The 16,194-nt window shown below is 40.2% G+C and overlaps 2 protein-coding genes and 1 long non-coding RNA gene across 3 annotated transcripts; all 3 read left to right on the top strand.

The window, feature by feature from the left end:
* Positions 1 to 8,022: 8,022 nt before the first annotated feature.
* Positions 8,023 to 10,076, top strand: LOC127150208 (uncharacterized). The gene is made up of 2 exons (XR_007822343.1): positions 8,023 to 8,824; positions 9,832 to 10,076. It is a non-coding gene; the product is annotated as an uncharacterized LOC127150208 (long non-coding RNA).
* Positions 10,077 to 13,443: 3,367 nt separating this feature from the next.
* On the top strand, positions 13,444 to 14,554 carry LOC103501200 (uncharacterized). Its single transcript, XM_008464716.1, has 5 exons — positions 13,444 to 13,669; positions 13,792 to 13,846; positions 13,933 to 14,009; positions 14,111 to 14,173; positions 14,406 to 14,554. The coding sequence occupies exons 1-5, from the start codon at positions 13,444 to 13,446 to the stop codon at positions 14,552 to 14,554; spliced, it is 570 nt and encodes a 189-aa protein (XP_008462938.1).
* A 197-nt stretch (positions 14,555 to 14,751) lies between these two features.
* LOC103501201 (uncharacterized protein At2g29880-like) lies at positions 14,752 to 15,524 on the top strand. Its single transcript, XM_008464717.1, has 3 exons — positions 14,752 to 14,889; positions 14,982 to 15,095; positions 15,171 to 15,524. The coding sequence occupies exons 1-3, from the start codon at positions 14,752 to 14,754 to the stop codon at positions 15,522 to 15,524; spliced, it is 606 nt and encodes a 201-aa protein (XP_008462939.1).
* Positions 15,525 to 16,194: the final 670 nt, after the last annotated feature.

Here is a 16,194-nt window from a genome sequence, read left to right as displayed (position 1 = left end):
TTGGTTTTGGAATCAAGTGGGCTTGCCCACGTTTGGCCCACAGTCTAAAAGGATGGGATTAAGAAATGGGGTAAATCGGTGGTTCAATCTTTTTACAAAATAAAAAAAGAAAAAAATTTCTCTCCTCTTAATTTCTTCCGGATCTTTCATCGTCTCTCTCCCCATCTCTGCATCAAACCCTAGCCTCCTCTACGCTCTTCATCTACTCATTTAATTTCTCTTTTGTCTCTTTTTCTTTTTCTCATACAAAGAAGCAAGGTAAGAGTAAATCGTATTCCGACAGAGATTTATTGGTGGGTCTATGCTTTTTTTTTTTTGTACTTTTTAATGATTTATTTGTTCTATCTTTTTCCTTTGTTCCTTTTTTTCGCTAAGGTTCTTTTTTTTTTGTTTTTTCATGCATGCATTTTTATCTTTGTTGTAAGGTCTTATTGGCGGGTCTATGCCATTCTTTTTTTTTTTTGTAATTTTTTAATGCTTTATTTGTTCTAATTTTTTTTTGTTTTGAATTGCTTTATTTCATTTTTTTTGTTTGTTCAATCTTATCTGTTGTGGTTTTTTTTTTTTTTTTTTGTGTTTTTTCCTGTTCCGCATGTATCTTTATCTTAGTTGTAAGGTTTTTTTTTTCCTGTTTTCTTTGCTGAAAGTTCTTCTTTTATCTGTAATGCCTTTTTTCCTTTTTTTTTTTTCTTTTTTTTTTTTTTCTGTAGATACACTTTTTGTTTTCTAATTTTTTATTACTTTTCTAAATGAATATGCTAAAAATAAGAAAGTGATATACTTGTAACGCCCCAATGATCTTGTATCCATTTTTCTTAGTATTTTTTTTTTTTTTTATTTTATTTTATTTATTTATTTATAATTAAATAATGGAACTTATATCATTAAGATTTGGATTTTTCTTTTTAAAGTATTAAGTAAACTCCAAATGAAATTATCTTGGTATTTAAGATTTTTATACGTATTTAAAAGTTGAGGGAAAGGAGGGATTTGTTGAGAAATTGGGTGAAATTTTAGAGAGAGAAGGGTGAAACTTGGAATTAATCAAAGAAGAGAAAAGAGGGAAATTATTTTATAAATAGGAAAAGAAAAGGAAAAGAAAAGGAAAAGAAAAGGAAAAGAAAAGAGAAGAGGGAGAGAAGAAAACCCTAGCCGCGCCGCCGCCGCCGCCGCGAGCCACCGCCGCCGCCGCCGTCGCGAAACCCTAGCCGCCTACCCACGCCACACGCACAGCCGCGCCAGAATTCGTCCAAGCTTCCTCGCACGCCGAAGCCGAGTCGAAGCCGTCCACCCGCGCGTCCGAACCCGGAACCGCCCGCGCGCCCGAAACCGAAACCCGCGTCCGCGCCACACGTGCCCAGCTCTCCCCGCGTGCAGCCGCGCCGCGCCGTGCGTTCCGCGTAGCCGAGCCGCGCCCCCTCCCTGTAGCAAGCCGAGCCGCACGCGAAGTCCCTGTACCGAGCCGAGCCGCGCCTACGCCAAGCCGAGCCGGTCCTGTCTTCTTCCAGTCGAGCCGCCAAGCCTGTTTTGGCTCCTTCCACCTAAATTTTTGGTAATTTCCAAATTCCCTAGCCTGCCCAGTAATTAAATGAGTTAATTTGGAAATTTAATTAATTTAATTACTTTCCTCAAGAAGCAAATTGGACCAAATAGCTGCTGCAGCTTAGGACTTCCTCAGTAGGAACTCATCTAGCAACATCTCGAGGTAAGAGATTTCTACTACTAGCCCCATGTGAGAATTTGATGTTGCATGTTCCTTCAGTGACATACGATGATGGTTGGGCTTACGATGTATGATAATATTTTATCATGATCTGACGAATGACATGGCCATACTTTGGCATAATATTATAGTAATGAGAACCCTCGAACCATATGTGACTGTATGATAAGACTGATGGACTTATGATGTATGTGACTGTATGGTAAGACTGATGGACTTATGATGTATGTGACTGTATGATAGGACTGATGGACTTATGATGTATGTGACTGTATGGTAAGACTGATGGACTTATGATGTATGTGACTGTATGATAGGACTGATGGACTTATGATGTATGTGACTGTATGGTAAGACTGATGGACTTATGATGTATGTGACTGTATGATAGGACTGATGGACTTATGATGTATGTGACTGTATGATAGGACTGATGGACTTATGATGTATGTGACTGTATGATAAGACTGATGGACTTATGATGTATGTGACTGTATGATAAGACTGATGGACTTATGACGTAGGTGACTGTATAATGAGGACTATTAGTGACTGTTTGATGATAGCTGTAGTGGGGGATGAGATGGTGGTTATTTTCTGATGATAATTTGATGACGTATGCATATGTATGTTGGGATTGGGGTATCTGTTAACTTCTCCTATCTGAGTCGTACCTGCATGGGTGTCCTTCGGGATCACCACCTATTTAGGACTGTTAGGCTCGACGGGGCGCCAGTCCAGCATGACTATAGATATGACTCGAGCGACTCGACGGGGTCCTCGCATCCCGACGGTCCTAAGTGTCCCCTGGACACCGAAGACCAGAGTTATGTCCCCACGGGGCGCATGTTGCACGTGTTCGGGAGCGTGCCAGAGATTGGGTACTAGTTTCAGGACTCGATAGGAATGTTAACAGGCACCTAGTGGGACTAGTAGTGGGTCCCTTACTGAGTATTTTTATACTCATTCTCTTCATTTTATGTTTTCAGGTAGAGGACGAGGTAAGGGCAAGGGCAAACTGGCGAGCGACTCGAAGTGAGACCGTGAAGGGCCATAGGGACTACCGCTTCCGCTTATCTTTATTTCAGATTTTCGCACTTGAGTTCGAGTACTTTCATTATTTACCATCTTTATGTAGATAGGGCCCGCTTAGGGATTTTAAACTTAACTCGTATTTCTACATGTTACTTTAACTATCTTTCATAAATAAATTTGCTAGATTTCTTTGCATTTATTTACACCAGATTTTATGACTTAAACACTGATCCTAGATTTAGTAACCACTTCGATTCAGCATAAAGAGTCGGGTCGTTACAGTTGGTATCAGAGCGCAGTGTTTTAGGTCCTGTAGACTGACTTATGATGTAAGTCATTTTGTTTTGATTTTTACCTCACCCTATGGCTATACGGTCCTTCGTCACTCGCCAGGTATGCCTAAAGCTTTACAAATATTAAGATTATAATGTTGCCTGATTAGATTAGACTTAGAGAGAGAATATTGAGCTCTAGTGGTGAATTTTAGGAAGAATGCCGCCACGTAGAGGTGCACGCCGAGGAGGTGGCAGGGGAGGCAGAGGAGCCGGTCGTGGCCAACCGGCGGAGCAACCTGCCGCGCCGCCAGTCAACCCCGACGTACCAGTCAACCCTAATGCACCGGTCACTCAGGCGGATCTCGCCGCAATGGAGCAGCGTTACCAGGCCATGCTGCAAGCTGCTCTAGCGCCGTTCCTCGCTGCTCAGCAGAACCAGGCCGCCCCTGTTCAGGACCAGCCTGTAGTCCCTCCAGCCCCTGTTCAGGACCAGCCCGTCATCCCTCCAGCCCCGGTGGAAGCTCAGCCGGTGCCAGTACAACTGTCAGCTGAGGCCAAGCACTTGAGGGATTTTAGGAAGTACAACCCGAAGACTTTCGACGGATCCTTGGACAACCCCTTTAGAGCCCAGCTGTGGTTGACATCCATAGAGACGATCTTCAGGTACATGAAGTGCCCAGAAGACCAGAAGGTGCAGTGTGCAGCTTTCTGTTTGGAGGATAGGGGGACTGCCTGGTGGGAGACTGCTGAGAGGGCGCTGGGAGGAGATGCCAGCAAGATCACATGGGAGCAATTCAGGGAGAGCTTTTATGCTAAGTTCTTCTCTGCCAACGTGAAGCACGCCAAGCTCCAAGAGTTCCTAAACTTGGAGCAAGGCAAACTGAGCGTGGAACAGTATGATGCCGAGTTCGACCTGTTGTCCCGTTTTGCCCCTGATGTGGTAAGGGATGAGGCCGCCAGGACTGAGAGATTTGTTAATGGCCTCAGGTTAGACCTCCAGGGTTTTGTACGAGCTCTTCGACCAACCACTCATGCGGATGCTCTACGCATAGCACTGGATCTGAGCCTGCATGAGAGAGCTGGTCAATCTAAGGTTGTCGGCACAGGGTCAGCCTCGGGACAGAAGAGGAAGGCGGAGGCGCAGCCCGACGTAATACCACAGCGGACTCCGAGGTCAGGAGGTGTCTTCCAGAGACACCGTCGGGAGCTGGCAGCAGCTGGGAGAACTTTGAGAGAGCTACCCACTTGTACTACCTGTGGGAAGGTCCATGGAGGACAATGTTTAGCTGGGAGTGGAGTCTGCTTCAGGTGCAGGCAGCCGGGGCACACCGCTGATGCGTGTCCTCGGAAACCCTTAGAGACGACGCCACGTCAGCCTTCTGCTCCCCAGCAAGGGAGAGTCTTTGCCACGAACCGGCAGGAGGCCGAGCGAGCTAGTACGGTGGTGACAGGTACGCTCCCAATCTTGGGGCATTATGCTTTGGTACTATTTGACTCGGGGTCATCGCATTCATTTATATCCTCTATTTTTGTCAAGCATGCGGGTTTAGAAGTAGAACCGTTGGGTAGTGCCTTGTCTGTCTCTACTCCTTCTGGAGAGGTCCTTTTGTCTAAGGAAAAAAATAAGGGCATGTTGGGTAGAAATAGCAAACCATACCTTGAATGTAACTTTACTGGTGCTAGATATGCAAGATTTCGATGTAATTTTAGGCATGGATTGGTTGTCAACTAACCATGCAACCATAGACTGTTTTAATAAGGAAGTAGTCTTTAACCCTCCTTCCGGGGATAAGTTTAAGTTTAGAGGAGCAGGCATGGTAGGTATACCCAAGGTCATCTCAGCAATGAAGGCGAGTAAGCTACTTAGCCAGGGTACTTGGGGTATCTTGGCGAACGTAGTAGATATGGCAGAACCAGAAGTTTCCCTATCTTCCGAACCAGTAGTGAGGGAGTACCCTGACGTTTTCCCCGACGAACTCCCAGGACTTCCGCCTCCCAGGGAGGTAGACTTCGCCATTGAGTTAGAGCCCGGCACCGCCCCTATCTCTAGAGCTCCTTACAGAATGGCCCCAGCCGAGTTAAAGGAGTTGAAAGTCCAGTTACAGGAGCTGTTGGACAAGGGCTTTATCCGGCCCAGTGTATCACCTTGGGGAGCCCCAGTGTTGTTCGTGAAGAAGAAGGATGGGTCGATGCGCCTTTGCATTGACTACCGAGAATTGAACAAGGTGACAGTTAAGAACCGCTACCCCTTACCCAGAATCGAGGACCTGTTCGACCAGTTACAGGGGGCCACCGTCTTTTCCAAGATCGACCTGCGATCAGGCTATCACCAGTTGAGGATTAGGGACGGTGATATTCCCAAGACGGCCTTTCGTTCGAGGTACGGACACTACGAATTCATAGTGATGTCCTTTGGTTTAACTAATGCCCCTGCAGTGTTCATGGATTTGATGAACAGGGTGTTTAAGGACTTTCTAGACCAATTCGTCATAGTCTTCATTGACGATATCTTGATCTATTCCAAGACTGAGGCCGAACACGAAGAGCACTTGCACCAAGTCTTGGAGACCCTTCGAGCTCATAAGCTATACGCCAAGTTCTCCAAGTGTGAGTTCTGGTTAAAGAAGGTGACATTTTTAGGGCACGTGGTTTCCAGTGAGGGAGTCTCGGTGGACCCAGCTAAGGTCGAAGCGGTGACCAACTGGCCTCGACCGTCTACAGTCAGTGAGATTCGCAGTTTTCTGGGTCTGGCAGGATACTACAGGAGGTTTGTAGAAGACTTCTCACGCATAGCCAGCCCATTGACCCAGTTGACCAGGAAGGGAACCCCTTTTGTCTGGAGCCCAGCATGTGAGAGTAGTTTCCAAGAGCTTAAGCAGAAGCTAGTGACGGCACCAGTCCTGACAGTGCCTGATGGGTCGGGAAGTTTTGTGATCTATAGTGATGCCTCTAAGAATGGACTGGGAGGTGTCCTGATGCAGCAAGGTAAGGTAGTTGCGTATGCCTCACGCCAGTTGAAGAATCATGAGCGGAACTACCCTACCCACGACTTGGAGTTGGCAGCTGTAGTCTTTGCACTGAAGATATGGAGGCACTATCTGTACGGTGAGAAGATTCAGATTTACACCGACCACAAGAGCCTGAAGTATTTCTTCACTCAGAAGGAGTTGAACATGAGGCAGAGGAGGTGGCTCGAGTTGGTGAAGGACTACGACTGCGAGATCCTGTACCATCCAGGTAAAGCAAATGTAGTGGCTGACGCGCTGAGTAGGAAGGTTGCACATTCAGCAGCGCTAATCACGAAGCAGACCCCCTTACTCAGGGATTTGGAGAGAGCCGAGATTGCAGTCTCAGTAGGTGAGGTTGCCGCACAGTTGGCTCAGTTGACAGTTCAGCCAACCTTGAGGCAAAAGATCATTGCTGCTCAGCTGAGTGATCCTTACTTGGCAGAGAAACGTCGTATGGTAGAGACGGAGCAAGGTGAAGAGTTCTCTATATCCTCTGATGATGGCCTTATGTTTGAGGGACGCCTGTGTGTGCCGGAAGACAGCGCAGTTAAGACAGAGCTTTTGACTGAGGCTCACAGTTCCCCGTTTACCATGCACCCTGGGAGTACGAAGATGTACCAGGACTTAAGGAGTGTCTATTGGTGGAGGGGCATGAAGAGGGATGTAGCAGAGTTCGTCAGTAGGTGCTTGGTGTGCCAGCAGGTGAAGGCACCTAGGCAGCATCCAGCAGGGTTGTTGCAACCCTTGAGTGTGCCAGGGTGGAAGTGGGAGAGTGTGTCGATGGACTTTATCACGGGACTGCCCAAGACCTTGAAGGGCTACACGGTGATCTGGGTTGTGGTCGACAGACTCACGAAGACAGCCCACTTCGTGCCAGGGAAATCCACGTACACTGCCAGCAAGTGGGGGCAGTTATACATGACGGAAATAGTAAGACTGCACGGAGTACCAGTATCCATCGTGTCAGACAGGGATGCCCGTTTCACTTCGAAATTTTGGCAAGGGCTCCAACTTGCATTAGGTACGAGGCTGGACTTCAGCACGGCATTCCACCCTCAGACTGATGGTCAGACAGAGAGACTGAACCAGATTTTGGAGGATATGCTGCGGGCCTGTGTGCTAGAGTTTTCAGGAAGTTGGGACTCCCACCTGCATCTAATGGAGTTCGCCTATAATAACAGTTACCAGGCCACCATTGGTATGGCTCCGTTTGAGGCTCTGTATGGCAAGTGCTGTAGATCCCCTGTCTGCTGGGGCGAGGTTGGAGAGCAGAGGATGCTAGGCCCCGAGTTAGTGCAGACTACCAATGCAGCCATACAGAAGATCCGAGCTCGTATGCTGACCGCACAGAGCAGACAGAAGAGTTACGCGGATGTACGACGTAAGGACCTCGAGTTTGAAGTGGGAGATATGGTCTTTTTGAAGGTAGCACCGATGAAGGGCGTTCTGAGGTTCGAGAAGAAGGGGAAGTTGAGTCCACGTTTCGTGGGGCCATTTGAGATACTGGAACGGATTGGCCCTGTGGCTTATCGTTTGGCCTTGCCCCCATCCCTCTCAGCAGTGCATGACGTATTCCATGTCTCCATGTTGAGGAGGTATGTCGCAGACCCGACGCACATCGTGGACTTCGAGCCCCTACAGGTCAGTGAGAACTTGAGCTACGAGGAGCAGCCTGTCGAGATCTTGGCAAGAGAGGTCAAGAAGCTTCGTAGTCGAGATATTCCACTAGTCAAAGTCCTCTGGCAGAACCATGGAGTTGAAGAGGCCACGTGGGAGAGAGAAGAGGACATAAAGGCCCAGTACCCAGAAATGTTCGAGGATTAGAGCTTTCGAGGACGAAAGCTTTCTAAGGGGGGAAGTATGTAACGCCCCAATGATCTTGTATCCATTTTTCTTAGTATTTTTTTTTTTTTTATTTTATTTTATTTATTTATTTATAATTAAATAATGGAACTTATATCATTAAGATTTGGATTTTTCTTTTTAAAGTATTAAGTAAACTCCAAATGAAATTATCTTGGTATTTAAGATTTTTATACGTATTTAAAAGTTGAGGGAAAGGAGGGATTTGTTGAGAAATTGGGTGAAATTTTAGAGAGAGAAGGGTGAAACTTGGAATTAATCAAAGAAGAGAAAAGAGGGAAATTATTTTATAAATAGGAAAAGAAAAGGAAAAGAAAAGGAAAAGAAAAGGAAAAGAAAAGAGAAGAGGGAGAGAAGAAAACCCTAGCCGCGCCGCCGCCGCCGCCGCGAGCCACCGCCGCCGCCGCCGTCGCGAAACCCTAGCCGCCTACCCACGCCACACGCACAGCCGCGCCAGAATTCGTCCAAGCTTCCTCGCACGCCGAAGCCGAGTCGAAGCCGTCCACCCGCGCGTCCGAACCCGGAACCGCCCGCGCGCCCGAAACCGAAACCCGCGTCCGCGCCACACGTGCCCAGCTCTCCCCGCGTGCAGCCGCGCCGCGCCGTGCGTTCCGCGTAGCCGAGCCGCGCCCCCTCCCTGTAGCAAGCCGAGCCGCACGCGAAGTCCCTGTACCGAGCCGAGCCGCGCCTACGCCAAGCCGAGCCGGTCCTGTCTTCTTCCAGTCGAGCCGCCAAGCCTGTTTTGGCTCCTTCCACCTAAATTTTTGGTAATTTCCAAATTCCCTAGCCTGCCCAGTAATTAAATGAGTTAATTTGGAAATTTAATTAATTTAATTACTTTCCTCAAGAAGCAAATTGGACCAAATAGCTGCTGCAGCTTAGGACTTCCTCAGTAGGAACTCATCTAGCAACATCTCGAGGTAAGAGATTTCTACTACTAGCCCCATGTGAGAATTTGATGTTGCATGTTCCTTCAGTGACATACGATGATGGTTGGGCTTACGATGTATGATAATATTTTATCATGATCTGACGAATGACATGGCCATACTTTGGCATAATATTATAGTAATGAGAACCCTCGAACCATATGTGACTGTATGATAAGACTGATGGACTTATGATGTATGTGACTGTATGGTAAGACTGATGGACTTATGATGTATGTGACTGTATGATAGGACTGATGGACTTATGATGTATGTGACTGTATGGTAAGACTGATGGACTTATGATGTATGTGACTGTATGATAGGACTGATGGACTTATGATGTATGTGACTGTATGGTAAGACTGATGGACTTATGATGTATGTGACTGTATGATAGGACTGATGGACTTATGATGTATGTGACTGTATGATAGGACTGATGGACTTATGATGTATGTGACTGTATGATAAGACTGATGGACTTATGATGTATGTGACTGTATGATAAGACTGATGGACTTATGACGTAGGTGACTGTATAATGAGGACTATTAGTGACTGTTTGATGATAGCTGTAGTGGGGGATGAGATGGTGGTTATTTTCTGATGATAATTTGATGACGTATGCATATGTATGTTGGGATTGGGGTATCTGTTAACTTCTCCTATCTGAGTCGTACCTGCATGGGTGTCCTTCGGGATCACCACCTATTTAGGACTGTTAGGCTCGACGGGGCGCCAGTCCAGCATGACTATAGATATGACTCGAGCGACTCGACGGGGTCCTCGCATCCCGACGGTCCTAAGTGTCCCCTGGACACCGAAGACCAGAGTTATGTCCCCACGGGGCGCATGTTGCACGTGTTCGGGAGCGTGCCAGAGATTGGGTACTAGTTTCAGGACTCGATAGGAATGTTAACAGGCACCTAGTGGGACTAGTAGTGGGTCCCTTACTGAGTATTTTTATACTCATTCTCTTCATTTTATGTTTTCAGGTAGAGGACGAGGTAAGGGCAAGGGCAAACTGGCGAGCGACTCGAAGTGAGACCGTGAAGGGCCATAGGGACTACCGCTTCCGCTTATCTTTATTTCAGATTTTCGCACTTGAGTTCGAGTACTTTCATTATTTACCATCTTTATGTAGATAGGGCCCGCTTAGGGATTTTAAACTTAACTCGTATTTCTACATGTTACTTTAACTATCTTTCATAAATAAATTTGCTAGATTTCTTTGCATTTATTTACACCAGATTTTATGACTTAAACACTGATCCTAGATTTAGTAACCACTTCGATTCAGCATAAAGAGTCGGGTCGTTACAATACTGTACCCATTTTGTATATGTTAGATAATCTAATTCTCTTTTACTTTCTTATTATTACTGAATAGAGAAAAAAAACAAATTGGAATTGAAGATACTATTGTTTTTAATTCATTTTTTTTCTATTACCTGATCTAAAAAAATTTTGGATGGAAATGATATTGAACTTGTGTTGTTGTCTTGTGCCCTTATTAACGAGGTTTGTCTTCTTCACAGTCACATACAAAGTTTGTTGCACACTCAAATTATTCATTGCCTTATTCTTTTTTGCCTTATTTTGCAGAAATGTCATGTCAAGAACAAGATATATGGAAGTTCCTTGATGGTATCTATCTCAAGAAGAGAAGTTGGAGCTTGGAGGTGATCAATACAAGTGTAAGTTATATTGCACTTAGTTTCTCTTTTGGAATTTTTTTTTCATGAAAAATAGCTTAATTTTGTGATGTTTCTTTTTGTGTATGCTCTTTGAAAATACATCATAGTTTTGTTTTATGACAATTTTTAGTTAAGGCACAAAAACAATGCTCAGTAACCCATTTTTCACTTGATTTTTGCTTACGAATATAATAATAATGATCTTAGGTTCTTCATGTGTGCATTGCATTAACATTGTATTGATCCTAAATTTTTAGTTATGTGAAGCTTAGATGCTCATTAACCATTTATTTTAAAACATCAAACTTCAATGTTTTATTACTCTTCTAAATTAAAAGTTCGTAAATGATTTGCAATTGTGGAACATTTTGGTTATTTGTTTGTTTTAAAACATCAAGTTTTGATATTTTGATTACTTTTCAAAATCAAAGTTTGTGTAGTCTTAGTGTTTGAGTTTTAAAATATTTTGGTACCTTGATTTGTTTATTTGGTAGTTGAGAAATTTAAATTTGACAAAACTGATTTGACAGTGGATAATAATTGAGATAGATTAAAATTTAGAAATCTTATTTTTATTATATATGGGGTAGTTGTATTTGTATTAAAAAAATTTAATGTTTACTTTTGGTAGTCGAGACATTTAAATTTTAAAAATCTTAATTTTATTTTAATTGTATTTAATACATAGTAATTATTATTTTTTTCATTTATCAATGGTGGTTGATTGATTTGAAAGGAAAAATTTATTAGTTCACACACCCATTTGTTTTAAATAGAGCATTCTCATTCATTTCTAAACACACAACCGTTTCTAAAATTTACTTTCTTTGAGGTTGAGGTCATAACATTCTCTCATATCTTTGAGTGTAACTATTTTACATATATTTTATATAGACTTTGTTATATATATTATTATCTTTTTTTTTTATACTATTATTTTCATTCTTTTTCCATTGTTCTTGGATATTTTGTTTGGGTATGTATATTTTACTTTGTTAATGTGGACTTTTCTTTGTTTTCCAACTATCAAGAAGTAAGCTCAGTTATATTAGTTCTACTTATCTCATCTCATTGACTGTCCTATTTTACTTTTTTTTTTTTTTTGTAGGTTTATCTTACCTTGCCTTGCATAGTCACATCAATTACGTAATGTGTTCTTTTCTTTCCTACATTTGTATATGGACTTTTGTGTTTTTAATTTCTTTGTTACTACATTTATGTTTTGTATATTATGATTGTGTTATATTTGTCAAATTATTTGGTTTAACTTTTGAGAATACTGTGAAATTTAATTTGTAATATTATTTTTTCCTTTTTAAGTTAATTTATATTGTTGACTTGTTGTAATAATACATGAGGGTTACACATGTTTTTTATAAACAAAAAACTCACTTGAAACCTCTGTTTATGAATAATAATTCTGATTTTCTATAGAAATAAATGGGATGACCGTTACTAATTTTTTTCTTAAAAAAATTTGCGTAGAAATAATTATGGTTGATGCGATATTGGCTTGTTATATAAAGATTGTACAAAATTGAATTTAAAAAATGATTGGCTTTAACCTATTTTAAAAAAGCAAAATTAAATTATAAAATTTAAATTTCATATAAAATTAAATATATAATATCAGAAAACGGATAAGTCGTAAAAAAAATATAAAAAAGATTAAAGAAGAAAGCAAATTTCTTACTATTATTTTTGTTATTTTGGATTTTAAAACGAAAGGTAAATTAACAACTTATTACTAACTTCTAAAACGTTGATAAATTTGTAATAAAGCAATATGTTAAAACTTTTGTTAAATTATTAAAAATGATAAATTAAATTAAAATCAAGTAAGTTTGACAATTTTTTTTCTTTTTTTTTTAAAGATATCATTGTCTTTTCTAAAATCAAAACTAATAAAAAAAAACTTGTTTTACTTCATAACTAAATTGAGTTACATAAATTGAAAAAAACGAAAACAATTTCTTAAAACTTTTGTTTTTAAGAAAATAATCGTAAAAGAAGATAATCTAGTATTTTTTTTTAAAGCAATTCTAAATTAAAATTAAGTAAGTCTCACAATTTTTTTTAAAAGACATCATTTTTTTTAAAAAAATCAAAACTAAATCAAGAAAATTTTCAAACTTCGTAGCTAAATTATATAGATAATGAGTTACATAATTAAAAAACAAAAATAATTTTTTAAAACTTTTGTTTTTAAGAAAAAAATTGTAAAGATAATGTTGTACTTTTTTAAAAGCAATGCTAAATTAAAATCAATTAAGATACCATTGTTTTTTCTAAAATTTAAACTAAATCATGAAAAATTTCAAACTTCATAACTAAATTACATAGAGCAAAGAGTTACATAATTAAAAAAAACAAAAACAATTTTTTAAAACTTTTATTTTGAAGAAAAATTTGTAAAAGAAGATAATCTTGTATTTTTTAAAAAAGCAATGCTAAATTAAAATTAAGTCTGATAAGTTTTTTTTCCCTTAAAAAACACTATTGTTTTTCTAAAATCAAAACTAAATCAAGAAAATTTTCAAACTTCATAACTAAATTATATAGAGGAAAGAGTTACATAATTTTAAAAAAACAAAATAATCTTGTGTGCTAGGAACTCAATTGTGTTTGTTTTGTTAGGAACTTATCGTTAATTAAAGTACTAAAATAGCATGAACATAGAACCAAACGAGTTAATTGCAATACTTACTATCATTTGCACAACACAACAACAATGGATGCTAATGTTCAATATGATAATGAGACTTGGAGATAAAAGAATATAAAACCAATCATCACACCTAAAACACCAAATTAGGGAACTTAACTTTTTTTCATCTAATTCGTGAAAGTGATATAGCTTGTCGAGAGAGTACACAGATGGATCAAAGATGTTTTACTATATTGTGTACTATGTTAAGAACAAGAGGGGGATTGGAAGCCACTCAATATGTGGATGTTGAAGAGACGGTTGCGATTTTTTTGTATATTGTAGCATACGATGTTAAGAATAGGGTAGCTCGACGACATTTTGCAAGGTCTAGTGAAATAGTGTCAAGACACTTCAATGTTGTTCTTAATGCAGTTCTTAGACTCCATGAAATCCTTCTTAAGCAACCTGATCCAGTGACCCATTCATGTTCGCACGAGCAGTGGCGATGGTTTCAGGTATATAATCAGCCCGTGACTACTTTACAGTGGATATGTGCTTCTATGAATTGATGAATAAAATGTCTTTTCCCCCTTGCCAAAATTGTCTAGGTGCATTAGATGGTACATACATCAAAGTGAATGTAAGTATGAGGGATCGCCCAAGGTATAGGTCTAGAAAGGGTGACATTACCTACCACAAACGTACTTGGTGTGTTCGCAAAATGGTGAGTTCATATTTGTCATGCCTAGATGGGAAGGGTCTGCATCTGATTCGAGAGTACTTAGAGATGCAGTGTCAAGACCTACTGGTATAAAAGCCCCAAAGGGTAAGATGATGCATTCTCTTCTTCCTACACAATGGTGTTAGACCATATGCTCATTTAATATGGTGTACCCTAATAATTCATTATGGGTGCAACATGGGTAGGTTACTACGACTTGTGTGATGCTAGTTATCCAAATACCGAAGGATTCCTCGCTCTATACCGAGGTTAACGTTACCATCTAACTGAATGGCGTGGAGGAAATCCACCAAAATGCCCGAAAGAGCTATTTAACATGAGGCATTTCTCTACTAGAAACGTTATTGAAAGAGCATTTGGATTATTGAAGGGTCAGTGGCCATTCTACGAGGAAGATCCTATTACCTCTTTGACATACAATGTAAAATAATAACAGCATTTGCCCCTTACATAACTTGATACATAGAGAAATGGGTTCAGAGGCGACATTTGAGGAGCCACATCCTGGTGAAGGTGATTCAAGCGAGATGAACATTGAGAATATAAACTTCATAGAAACGACTAATGTCTTGACTGAATGGAGGGATGATCTTGCAAACCAAATGTTTGAGGATTGGAATAATATATGACTAATATATGTAGGTAGTTTAGTTTCCTATATAATTTTGTTGTTTTATCACATGATCCGTACTTGAACTATTTTTTGTGTGTAATTAGAGTCAGAAATACATGGGGTTTCCTCTAAATTAAGAGAACTAAGTTGTCTATATGTCAATCTATAGATTTTGTATCCATTGACTTTTATAATATTCATATGCTAATTTAGATGGCGTCAACATATTCAAAAGCCACTAAGCATCGGTGGACAACCATTGAGGATGAGACGTTAGTTGAGTGCTTACTACAACTAGTAGAGGAAGGTGGTTGGAGGGCTGATAATGGAACATTCAAACCGGGATATTTGGTACAAGTACAAAAACTAATGAAAGAAAAAAAATTCCTGGAAGCAACATACAAGTGACTTCAAATCTAGAGTCAAGAGTAAAAATTTTAAAGAAGCAGTACACTGCCATAGCAGAGATGATGGGGCAAGCTTGTAGTGGGTTTGGCTGGAATGAGGAACGAAAGTGCATTGAGGCAGAGAAATCCGTGTTCGATGACTGGGTTAAGGTAATAAGATGAATATAATTCATACTTTCTATAAAAGTAAAATACAATATACTTACATATGTTAACTCCATGTAGGGACACCCCAATGCTCGAGACCTACTAAATAAACCATTTCCTTACTTCTATGACTTGAAAATTGTGTTTGGTAGAGATATGGCTACTGGTGATAGATGTAAGACACCCGTTGAAATGGGCTCACAGACTGCAAGAGATACTGAGGAAGATGACATGGACATTAATCTTGAAGACTTTGATATTCCAAATCCACATGGACTCGAGCCACCTTCGGGGGAGGACATGCCATCCACTCCAACAAGTATGGCACATGATGCGGGATCATCTAGGCCAAGTAAAAAAAAGACGGTCATATTCAGGGGACCTCATGGACACATTTCACGCAAGTATGCGAGAAACTTCCAAGGAAATTAGAAATATTGCTGCATGGCAGAGAGAAAAATGGAAATAGAATCATCCCTACACAAACGATTATATGATGAATTACAGACTATTCCTGGAATGGACGTGGATGATTGTTTAATTGTAGCCGAGTCTCTATTACCTGATTCCACGATGTTGCACGTATTCCTTGACTATCCAGCAAAATGGAAGTATAGAAAATGCATGCGTATCTTAGGAAGACAACCATAACCATAACTAAAGTAACTTAGTTCACTTTCACTTTTGTTTGAGCCTTTGGTTGCTTACTTTTAAAACAAACTAGACCCCTTGCTTAACTATAACTTTTGTAAACCCCATCAAATTAAATGACTTGTTATATTTTTGTGGATGGATTGTAATATTCCTAATTAGAGCAACCATGTTAATGCAATTTAGATCAAAATTATTGTTATTGAATGTTAAAATTTCTCATTTTTATATTATTGTTATGAAAAATCAATAAAGTAAAGAAATTGAATTAGAGGTACATAATTTGAAAAAAAATATATTTCAATTTAATAATTGATACATGATAAAATTTAGGATGTAAAATTCGAAAAAAAAAAAACTAAGCAAGTTAAACTCGGAATGTAAAACCAACATCCAAACACATGCATCAGAAAACCATATTTAATTCTCAAATCCTGCATTCCAAACAAAT

This window comes from Cucumis melo, chromosome 7 (assembly GCF_025177605.1).
Source record: "Cucumis melo cultivar AY chromosome 7, USDA_Cmelo_AY_1.0, whole genome shotgun sequence".
Taxonomy (NCBI): domain Eukaryota; kingdom Viridiplantae; phylum Streptophyta; class Magnoliopsida; order Cucurbitales; family Cucurbitaceae; genus Cucumis; species Cucumis melo.
Note: the sequence above shows the minus strand (reverse complement) of the source record. Positions and strands in the feature narration are given on the sequence as shown.